This window comes from Phoca vitulina, unplaced genomic scaffold (genome assembly GCF_004348235.1).
Source record: "Phoca vitulina isolate PV1807 unplaced genomic scaffold, GSC_HSeal_1.0 scaffold2, whole genome shotgun sequence".
Lineage (NCBI taxonomy): Eukaryota > Metazoa > Chordata > Mammalia > Carnivora > Phocidae > Phoca > Phoca vitulina.
Window position 1 is genome coordinate 98,958,819 of NW_022589705.1, and position 11,404 is coordinate 98,970,222.

The 11,404-nt window shown below is 60.6% G+C and overlaps 1 protein-coding gene across 1 annotated transcript in view; it reads right to left on the reverse strand.

Moving 5' to 3' along the window:
• Nucleotides 1-893: 893 nt before the first annotated feature.
• The window catches only part of PRDM16 (PR/SET domain 16), a 312,060-nt gene continuing 301,549 nt past the window's right edge, over nt 894-11,404 (reverse strand). Inside the window, exons 14-17 of the mRNA XM_032395196.1 lie at nt 10,995-11,169; nt 6,180-6,416; nt 5,137-5,311; nt 894-3,943 (exon numbers count right to left, since the gene is read on the reverse strand). Of these exons, the coding sequence (XP_032251087.1) occupies nt 3,809-3,943; nt 5,137-5,311; nt 6,180-6,416; nt 10,995-11,169 (722 nt within the window). The 3' untranslated portion in view covers nt 894-3,808. The remainder of the gene's footprint in view (nt 3,944-5,136; nt 5,312-6,179; nt 6,417-10,994; nt 11,170-11,404) is intronic.

The window sequence follows — 11,404 nt, forward strand, 5'->3', positions numbered from 1 at the left end:
GGAAAACTCAAGCTGCCTTTTGTTTTTATTTTATTTTTTTCCCAAAACGGTAATCCGAATCGGTGACGGAAAGGAAGAACATAACAAACTGGAATGCAAGGAGGAAAGGAACGCTCCTGGAATCACGCAGGAATGTCTTGTCACAGTATCGTTCGCTGCTGCGGAGACAGGTTCATGGCTTCTGATACCCGGCTGACCTCCACCGACCAGGAGCGGCCGTGGCCTCGCGACCCCAGCCGGGAGGGGCCCAAGGTGCCCGACTCTCCTGGGTGGCGCTGCCCCCTCGCCTCTCCCCCAGGACAGCACAGTGAATACAGCTCAGTAGATTTCAGTCACTTGGGCAGGGGGCTGGGGGGCGGGGGACAGGGCAGGGGGCTGGGGAGCAGGGGGACAGGGCAGGGGGCTGGGGGGCCACAATCCAGTGCTTTGAGGCTTCAAGGCTACCAACGGGTGGTATGTATTTGGGCAAGGGCTTTGCGAACGCTCACTGAAGAAGCAGCTAGACAGAGAAGGCCGAGAGTCCTGCGAGTTTCCAGGGCCAGGCTTGGGCCACGGAGGTGCTGGCCTTGAACAGGAAGGCCACATGGGCTCAGCCTGTCCCACTGATCCAAACCCAGAGTCCCAGGCCGGCTGCAGGAACATGCACCCCTGGGTTCAAAACAGGGGATCTCTGGGTCCCACTCACGAAAGGTCTGGCTGGCCAAAGGATCGGCAGTTCCGTGCGTCCTACCCAGTTGTCCCAGGAATGAGAGCAGCAGTGGGGGGATGGTGTCAGTCTGCTGGGGGCCGGAGTCTGAGGGGCGGTGGAGGGGGCAGCGGGGAGCCTTCCTTTTGAATTTCCATTTGGGAAGGTCAACGGTCCAAAGGAGGAATGCCGTTGATGCTGGACGGAAGGGCCCTGGCCCAGTGGGGCCCCAGGTTGACAGGTTGACCCTGGCCGCCACCCAGGGACACAGTGGTCAGCCAGGCGGTTGCCCGGTTGCAGCCGAGCTCTGAGGCTGGGGTCTCAGAATTCTAGCCGCCGAGACCCCTGGCCCCCACGGTCCAGGCTGGGCCCGAGTGGCCGTGCTGGTGCTGCAGCCTGGGGACAGAGAAGAGTAGGGAGGGCAGCCTGCTGTACTCGGGCGTGGGGAGAGGCACCAGGGTGGGGACTAAGTGCTCCCTTTGTCAGGGGTCCAAGGACAGACCCCCCCAAACCTGCCAAGTGCTTGGGCCCAAGGGGCTGAACGTTCAGGAGAAATGGGTCTAGCTCTAATCATTTTCAGGGGGACAAAAGTAAGGGCTGAAGATGAGGAGGTGGGCCTCTGGGAAGGAGGGAGAGAGAAGATGCGGCCACGGCTGGCCGGAAATGACAGAGCCCACGGAGCAGTCCCGAGGCGGCGGCCATGGTCCCTTATCTGTTCTGGGACCACGGAGAACAGACGCTCAAGTCTCCACCCTGGTGCTCAGGCCAAATTTCCTATCTTAGGCAGAGAGAGTCATATCGCAAAAAAAAGCACACACCTTATTCTTTAGCAGAAGAAATATAATTTGGGTTTACAGAAATGGGCATTCGTATCTGAGGTTGACTCTGCAAAGGGGTCCCACCTGGGTGGAGGGGAAATCCCACACTGCGCCTGCGACCCTGGCAGGGGTGGATGCGCGCGAGGAGGTGAGGGGCTGTGTTTGCAAAGCCTCGCCCACGGGCCTTCGCCCACTCTTCCTCGAGCAGGGTGCCCTGCCAGCCTGTGGGTGTGCGGCAGCGGCCCGGGTGCGGTCTCGCTGCTTCCCGTGGGCCAGGAGCGGGCAGAACCCTTCCACCGGGGCCCGCAGCGGTGTGGCGCCCTCGGGGCCTCCCCACGCAGGTCTCCCAGCGCGGAAGCACACGATTGTCGCCGGCCTGGAGCGGCGGGGACACGGGGACTCGGCTGCTCTGACCGGCCTGCTGCCCCTGGGCCAGTGCCCGGGGCTCGTGCACCGCCGGAGCCCCGTCCCCAGGCGCCCCGCACCCCTGCCGCTTGCATCTACATTCTTTTTTAAGGGCAACTTGGACGATCTTTTTCTCTTCCTGTTGGGACGCTATTCTTTTTTCCTTCCAAACAATAAAAGAAATAAATAGAACACTTGTCTTAAATGCAAATGTAACTGAAACTCTAATTTAACAAAAACACGTGATTGTCTGGAAACGGGCAGCAGGATCCGTCGGGGGGCGCGGGGGTATTTGGCACATTAAAAACCTCCCCACTCCCTGGTTATCGATCACACAACACACAACCTTATACACGGTTTTGGTCCTTCACTAGATACTTATATTAACATTATTCCTTCACAATAAGAATGTCTAATGCCAAAATACTGTTAAGGAAGAAATAAAATAAGAAAAGAAATGAATTAGAAAAAATTACAAGTTATATACAGATTAAGGTAAATTCCATCAGGGAAAAAAAAATTATGATTTGAAATTGGCCCCTATGGGAATAATTTAAAGCCCATCCGAGTGGAAAGGCAGATCCATCCTGAGGAGGTGCCGTCCGGCCGGGCCGTGCGGTCTTGGCAGGTCCTACCCGGAGGCCCTTCCATTCTGGAGCTGGTCTGGCCTGCCAAGAAGCCGCACAAAGAGGTGGCGGTCATGTCCCAGAGCCGGGGTCTCACGCAGGCAGAGCCCGGCGGCCTGGGGCAGGTGAGCCGCAGAGCGTGCCCCGCGGAGGCCACGGAGGGGGGGATGCCCGCTTCCTTCCCCTTGTCCGTCTGACGGGGGTGGGGGGGGCTGGAGAAGTAGCCGGTGGGCCCTGCCTTCCACAGAGCGGCCATGGGGGGCCGGCACGGGTGTGGCTGATGCGTGGACCTTGTCGGGAGGAGCGTCGGGTGCCTGGCCCACCGCTCTCACACCTCCCCCATACAATTGGGGGGTCTTGGTGGGGGCCACAGGCATGAATCCCATGCCGCACACGTGGGACGCGTGCGACAGGCCTCTCTCGCAGCCTTGGGCCAGCCCAGGATACCATGTCTGAGAGTTCCACCGTACAGTTTGAAACTGCTCGCAGGCGGGGGCCCCAGGCCCCTCATTTCTGCTCGGGGGCACCCAGGATCACGTTGGCTTTACAAATATGGTCAGGGATAGAAAACTTCTCCGTTATCTACAGTATAAAGAACACACCCAGTACCAGTTTCCAGGCAGGTTTGGGTTTGCAAAGAAGTGGAGATTTGAAAGCAATGCAAAATTACTTTTAAAAAACAATTTGTAAGTCATCTTTCGATTTTTTAAAAAATACTGTCTATTTTTAAAACCACATGCTTAAATAGACTCTGTCGTCAATAAGATTACCAAAAGGGTTACTCTTGTAATTCTCATTATAAAAAATCGTCTGGGCGATCTCCCTTTGTAGAGCACACCCGTGTCTGTCCAGTCCTTTCTGAGACACCCCGCGGATGCCCCAGTGGCCCGCTGCCTTCATTCAGTCTGGGATTAAAATCCCACCCTCATCCACTGGGTTGGTTCTACGAGGCGTGGCCGGCGGTGCACTGTACCCTTCCGGAACGCTGTTCTTAAGACCAATTCTTGGACGGTGGGCCTCCTGGATGGCTCAGGGACTCCTGGGCTCTGAGTTTTCATTGGAAAAGTTAGAGCTGAACCATGGTGTGTGTGGGGGGACGGATGCTGAGGAGTGGTCAACGCAGGTGACGGGGCAGTGGGGGGGGTCTCTCTGGCCCAGGGCACGCCGCTCCCCGAGGCTCCCTTCTCCATATTCCGCAGCCGGGATTTCTGTTGGGACAGTGGGGCCCCGAGGTCGCCTTGCTTGGACTCTGACCCCGGCCCCTCCTGGGCCCGTCAGAGGTGGTTGATGGGGTTAAAGGCTCCGGACTCCGGCGTGGCTCCCGTGATGTTCAACCAAGCGTCCAGAGGGCTCTGGGAGGAGGTGTGGAGAGGAGCTTCCTCGGAAAGGGACAGCATCATTGCATACGCCTGGCCGGAGAGAGGACAAGGACACACACACACACACACACACACACACACACAGGACAGACAGGTGAGCCGTGTGAGCTGGGGTTCTGCAGATCCCAGGCTGGCCCTTCCTGGCCCCCCGCTGCCCTCTGGCTGGGCTCAGCCTTGCCCAGATCTGGACGGAGAGGGGGAAGGCCAGACTCTCCCCTGGGGCCCGGAAGAGGTAGATGCGGGGGGGGGGGGCGCTGGAGGTGTGTGTGAACGTCAGCTGGGCTCCCATGCAGAGGGACAAGGTGCCAGGGTCCTGGCCTGCACAGGGGCTCCCGCGGCTCTTTGGGGGTGCTTCCCCCCTGCAGTCATCTCTCTGCCCCACCCCACTTTTGCAAGGGCCCCGGGAATTGGCTGGTAGTCCACAAGAGGCCGTCCCTGTCTGGTGGGCCTTGGGGGCTGCCCATCTGGACAGCTGTGGGGACAGTACAGAGCTACTTGGGGAAGCGGATGCACAGCTTGTCTGAGCCGAGCCCGGAGCATGGCTAGTCCACAGGATGCTCCTTCTGCCACGAGCCACAGGGCACGAGGCAATGGGACCTGGGCGGCCACTCAGAGCAGAGCGGGGTGGGGGAAGGCCAACCCTCCTCCCACCCGGGTTCACACTCTGGACAGGATTAGTAAAAGACAAAGACAGACACGCAGACGGTTTTTGCTGAGACTCGGGGTGGGCTGACGGAAACCCCGCCCCTCCAGATGGATGGAAGCAGGAAGCGAGGCCCTGTGGCCGCCTGTCCTAAGGAATGGGGTCGAGGTGCACCCGGGTGCCCTTGCTGACCCTGTCACAGCTCCAGCTTGGAATTACTGACCGCATGACGGACAGCTTCCTTCAAGAGAAGCCTGGGCTGCCAGCCACGCTTGCTCGGATCAGAGGGAAGGAGGCCTACATAGCTTCCGGGCTGGACCAGCTCCTGGACAAGAGCACAGTGACCCACGTGCCTGTGAGTGCCCGGCTCACATGCACCTGCCTCGATCTCTCCCTGCCCCACCCCTGCTTGTGGGGAAGTAGCTGTCGCTTGGGCGTCTCTCTAGCCGAGGCAACGGGCCCGGGGACCCGTGGTCCTGCTGTGCCCCACGCATAGGACGGCCACCAGCAAAGGAGGCGCGGCCGCCACCCGCCATCCAGCCTGGGGGTGCCGGGGGGGGGGGCTCTGCTGGGTACCTACCTGGTTCTTAGCCTGCCTGTACAGGGTCTGCTTTAAAATCTCAGAATCTAAGGTGGAATTAAGCACATCTTTAACTTCAAACGCTTCCTCAGCTGCTCTGCGGAGATCCAGCCCCTTCCCAAAAGTCGGCATCGGCTCCAAAGCTAACAGGCCGCCTGGTTGCTCCTCAATACACCTGCACCAATGACCGGGGAGAGGGGCCTGGCGTTAGCTGGTCTGGCCTCTGACCGCCTCTCTGACGCCCCACGGCGGGCTCTGTGCCCGCATGCACGCCCCGGCGTCTCCACGAGCCACATGCACAAGGAGACAGACACACAGACACATGGACACCTGGACAGAAGCCACACAGATGCAGGAGAGGGACGGACAGAGGGGCACGGAAGGCGGTGAGTACGTGCACACACATTGCAAGCAGCAGGCGGGGTGCCCGGGTCTCTGGGAAGGGAGGACAGATCCAGAGGCAGCTCTGGAGGGGCCGGGGCTCCCGCTCCCAGGACCCCGGGGACAGGGGGGATTGGCCGTCCCTGGAGCAGGCCTCCTGGATCCACAGGACTCCCCCAGGAAGGTCTGGAATGCTGGAGCACGCCCGGTGCCAGACGCAGGCCGGGGGCAGTCGGGCCGCACGGGCAGGGGCCCCAGCCGGCACCACGTCCAAAGCTCGCTGAGCCCCTGCTCAGCACAGCCCGCTCGGGCCAGGCGTCACTGCCCGGGCCACTCACCAGAGACGGTGGGGCGGCAGGACCAGGTCCTTCACAGCTCGGGAGCGTGCCTCTCCCTTCTGGGGAAGTGTGTGTGTGTCGGGGGCAGGTGGGCTGGGCCCTGACCCCCTTGCTCAGGCAGGCCTCGCCTGGGCCTGCGTGTGGAAGGCCCCCCTCCCGCGCGGGAGACGCCTGCTGGGAATGAGGGTGAGCCCAGCTGGGGGGATGGTGGGGTCCTGGGTGGTTTGAGGGTGAGGTCACCCTCATGATGCTCAGGGCCCTCCCCGGCCTGGGCCCTAGCTTGTGAGGCTGCCCAGGTGCGGCCAACGGAGGGCCGGTCCCCACCTTCGGGTGTGTTCGAAGCCCACGGCCAGGGAGGTGGGCGGCTCCTCGTCCTCCTCATCCTCATAGGCCCCCTGGGGCTCAGGCGTGGGGGACACGGTGTCGTCCTGGGACTTCCCCGCCAGACTGTCATCCTCCTCCTCCTCCAGTTCCTCCTCCTCTTCCTCCTCCGCATCCTCTGGCTTCCCGCTGGCTAGGCCCGCACACTGCGAACTGCCGTCCCGGTCCCGGACCTCCGGCCTGGAGTGACAGGGGAGGGAGTTGTCCTCAGACCCCAAAAGGCCTGCAACTGTCCTCACCCCCTGTGAAGAGAGCCTGCTTTCGTGGTCATGGGGACCCTCCGAGCCGAGGTTCTGAGTGCCTCGTCCAAGCCCTCGGCCTGGGCCGCCGCCCCTGTGGAGTAGGTTGAGGAGAGAAGGGTGCCTCAGCAGCAGGGCTCCCGAGGGGACACCGGCCGCCAGGGATTCAGGGTGTGTGTGTCAGGGAAGGAAGCCACGGCCAGTCTGGTGGGGAAGGAGGTCTTAGGTGCTGGAGCTGGCGTTGGGCACTGCACAAGGGGTGCCCTTGGGGAGGTTTGCTGATCGACCCTTGCTCAGTCCTCCTGGCCAGCCATGAGGACATAGGGACACTGGCTACCCAGAGTGACAGGTCCCCTTTGCAGATGGAAGGTCTGGGATCCTGGGGTTCTGCAGAACGAGGGCTGGGCTGTTGTCAGCCAGGGAAACCTGCCCAGATGAGTTTGTTTCAGAGACTGGTGGCTTCTCTCCTGCAGGCCAGACCCCACCTCATTTCCCTCAGTGTCACTCCAGCTGGGTGAGACTTTTCCAATCTGGATCCTCGTTTTTAAAAGGGAAGAATCCAAGCTGAGCAAGGGCGAGCCTTCTTGCTTCTTTCAGAAAATGCCACTAGCCCGAGGGCCACCTGGCAGGTGTCCAGCATGCAGGTGGAGGGGGACAGGGAGGGTGGGCACATGCCTCCCGAGCCCACATCTGGGCCCCCATTCCTCCTGGACCTTGCATGGCCCACAGAAACCCGTCCGCAGCTGTCAGGGGAGGCAGGAGTCCTGCTCTCGGCGTCGAGGCAGAGGGGGGGCCCTTTCTGAGTGACACTGGCCTCCAGACACAGGGGCTTGTGCAGACGGGCCGGGCCACGGAGGCCCCTGGTGGCTGGGCTCACGGCCATCCTCATCTTTCCTCCTTGCTTTTCCCAGAGAAAAGTACAAGATGCTGACACCTGACCTGCCTTCCCAGATGGGCAGAACCTTGCCTGATGCTTCCCTTCTTGGGGGTCTCACCTGTGCTGTCACCAGAACACGTCCGCCCACCAACGACAGGGGCTCTGGAGCCAAGTGACACAGGCCGGGACCGGGTCACCAGAACACGTCCGCCCACCAACGACAGGGGCTCTGGAGCCAAGTGACACAGACCGGGTCCTGCCCCTCCCTGTGGTCCCCCCTCCGCCAGGGGGGCCTTGCCAGCTCAGAGCCTGTGCCCTCTTGGCAACGTGGGAACGCTCCCATGCTGAGGATGGGACGAACAGCGCAGGTGGGAGACTTGGGGGCCGGGACTCGGATTCTGTTCCACAGGCAGCCCCGTGCATGTTTAATCGGACCTAAGTGCGCTGTGCGGTTCTATGTGTGAGCCCCTCTGGGAGCAGGGAGCACAGCGCCCACGACCCATCTGCCCACTGGCAGGGGGCTGCAGCAAGCAGGAGCGCCCGGGGAGGGGCGGCAGGGACCGGGGATGGGGGCCGGCAGGCTGGCGGCACCTGCACGGGCGTCCGGGCCTCCAAGCAGCCGCCTGCGGCACGTGACGTCCCGGGGCCGCCGTGACCCTGCCCCGGGCCGGCGCTTCAACCCCAGGAGCCCCGACTCTCCTGGCTCTGGAGGCTGGAGTCCGAGATCCAGGCGCGGGCGGGCCTGCTCCCTCCTGAGGCCTCCGGAGGTGGCTGGCGGTCCTCCGCGCCCCTTGGCGGTGGCGGCATCTCCGCATCGCCCCAGCTCTGCTTCCTCTGTAAGCGCTTCCCCGCGTGTGCGTCTGTGTCCTGATCTCGCCTTAGGACATCATATGGGATCGGGGGCCGCCCCGCTGACCTCATCTTAACCGACTACATCTGTAAAGACCCTATTTCCAAATAAGGCCACATTCCGAGGTACTAGGGGTTAGGATTTTGGGGGGATACAATTCAGCCCAGGTATTAAAGGGGTTATAGGGCCAGGAAGCCTGGCTGTCCCTAAATTCTCCCTGATGGTCAAGAGAAGGAAACTGGTTCTGGATGTGAACCGGATAATGTTGATCTTGGCCCCAAACGGAACCGCCAACGTCTCACCACTTTACACAGATTAATGGATTCATGTCACCTGTGATCGTGGTTCTCACTTCCAACCATGACGTGGGGTGTCTCCCGGAGGCTCCCCGGCTCCCAGGACAAGGCCTCAGCGGGACAGGATATCCGAGGGCCTGGGTTTGTGGTCGGCTCTCTGCCCCGGGGCTTCCTGAGGGATCTGGGGCCAGTCTCCTCTGTCTGACCGCCACCAGGGGCGGTCGGGAAAGCGCAGGTGAGATGCTCCATGGTGAAGGTCAGGGTGCTGTGGTCTCCTCCCTCTCCCCTCTGTCCCAGTGGGTTTCATGGAGAGTCCTCCTCACGGCTAAGAGCTGGGCCTGCTCCCTGGGCTTGAGGCGTGAGGGCCTTTCTGGTGATCCTGGAGGTTGGTGCACCCCGTGGAGGACGTTATTGACAAATCCTCGTAGGTTCTTCATCTGCCTGTCCTGGGTGCAGAGTCTCAGTCCAAAGGACAGTCTTTAACAGCCAGGATGTGTCTTGTGGCCCATCAGCAGGGCTCTGATAAGGCCTGGCACCCGGGTCCTCACATCTGTGACTTTCTCTCAAGCAGGCTGCAGAGCTGCCTGAACACAGGCTCCCCGTGCCTCCCGAGGGGCAGGGATCTAGGTTCCTGTGAGACCACCATGTGCGTGCCGGGAGCCATGGATGGACAAGGGCGCTCTGTCCACAGCAGAGCAGGCAGGACTGCACCCGGGCCGGAATCTCCACTGCCGAGCCAGGGTCAGGCTCTGGAAAGCGGGGCCCACAGCCAGACTCTCCCACCAGCCCCTCCTCGGAGCCCCCCCAGGGCCCTACCCAGCAGGCAGGTGAGATCACCTTCCAGGGGGCACGACTTAGCATGTGGCAGCCCCAGGAAAAGTCCAAGTTCATTTACAAATTCGACAGGCCTTCCCCTAGGAGTACCGAAGATGCAGCCTGTCCTGGAGGAAGCCGGGTCTCCTGAGGACCCCCTTCACTGGCTGGAGGTGGGCGGGGACGGCGCCTGGCCTTGGGGGGGCCACAGATCTGCATAAGGGCCAGGGCCAGGGCTCTGGCTCCAGGTTCTGGCCTGGCTTTATGGCTGGAGCAAGGCCCCCCACTTCGCTGGGCTCAGTTTTCCACTGCAGAATTAGGGGATTGCACCCCAAGGCTTCTTGGTGTTTGGAGTGTCTCCGGTTTTTTCCAGCTGGTCTGGCACCAGCGTTTACCCAAGGAGAATGTTTTCCTGGGGGGTCTGAAGTGTCCTTCCACAGGGACCCCCGGAGGCAATGCTACCCGCTGAGCCTTGGGATCCAGGGTTGTGCAGAACACCTTCCATATCTTGAATCTGAATTCTGCCATTTTCCTGCCGCCATGAGCACATGTGTGTGCATGTGTGCATGTGGGTACACGTGTACATATGTGTACAAGTATACGTGTTTGCATGTGTATGCATGTGTTGTTTATGTGTGCACATGCGTGATTTCATGTGCATGCGTACATGTGTATGTGTGCAAATGCATGTATATGTGTGTACATGTGTGCATATGTCATTGTGAGTGTGTGTACGTGTATGTGTGTGAGTGCATGTATGTGTGCATGCACTGTGAGTGCACATGTGTGTGCACACCTATTTATGCCTGTATGTGTGGTTTTGTGTGAACGTATACATATGTACATGTGAGCACGTGTGAGTTCGTATGCATGTGCACAGCAGTGCATGTGCGTGCATGTGCGTATATGCATTCATGCCCATGTATACATCTGTACATACATGCGTGCTTGTGTGGTTTCGCACACACACATGTGTATATGTGCACGTGTGCGGATGCGTGTGTATACATGTGTACATACATGTGCATGTCTGTGGTTTCTTGCACACGTGCGTGTGTGCATGTATGTGTGCATGCGTGTGCATGTCTGTGGGTTCTTGCACACGTGCGTGTGTGCATGTGTGTACATAGTGTGCATATCTGTGTGGCTTCGTGCACACACATATATGTATGTGTGCATGCCTTGTGGTTTTGTGTGCCTGTGTGTGAGTGCATATGCACGTGTGCGGGGGGCACTCCTGTTAGGAAACCTTCAGTGCCTCGGATTAAATGGGAATGTTCTGGACTCTCAGGCCCCCAGCAGGGTTCATGGCAGGAGCCCTCGCCTGGTCCGTGCTCTGCCGCACACTTGTGACACCCAAGCCAAACCAGGCCGGCGCCTTGGCACCCCACGGCCGTTACTGGTCGGGACGCTTACGCCCCTCACCCTCTGCAGACCCAGACACTGAGGCGGGGGGCGGGCAGTCCTTGCTGAAGCCCCCCTCCCCCCGCGACCACTTCCAGGTGGCAGAGCCAGGGCCAGAACAGATGCCGGCCATGGCCCTCGGTCTCCCCCTCTGCCATGGGCCCCGGTCCCTGTCTGGGGGCACCTGGGGGCCAGTGCTGTGGGGGGGCTCCTCTGGGTGTGGCCACACACGTGGGCTCTGGATCTAGATCTTCTTGGGGTCCAGAATCGATTTCTTACCGTTTGTCAGTTCGTGTTGATGCTTGGTTCATCTCACTATTGGCAATAAAGTTTCTGATTTCAGAGAAATAGGAGTCTTCTTTCTCGTCTAAAAGTGCATGGTTGTCTGACTCGGAGGTGGGGGAGGAGGCACTGGTCCCCAGGTGGTTCGTGAGGACCCCGGAGTGCTGGCTCACTGGGGGAGAGGGGAGCATCAGAGGAGGGGCATCCCTCAGCTGAGCCCTGCCCTTCCCCTCCCTCCCCTCCCCTGTCTTCCCCTCCCCTCTCCTCTCCTCCCCTCCCCTGTCTTCCCTCCCCTCCCCGTCTTCTCCATCCCCTCTCTCCTCTCTCCTCCCCTCCCCATCTTCCCCTCCCTCCTCTCCCCTCCCCATCTTCCCCTCCCTTCCCTCCCCTCCCCATCTTCCCCTCCC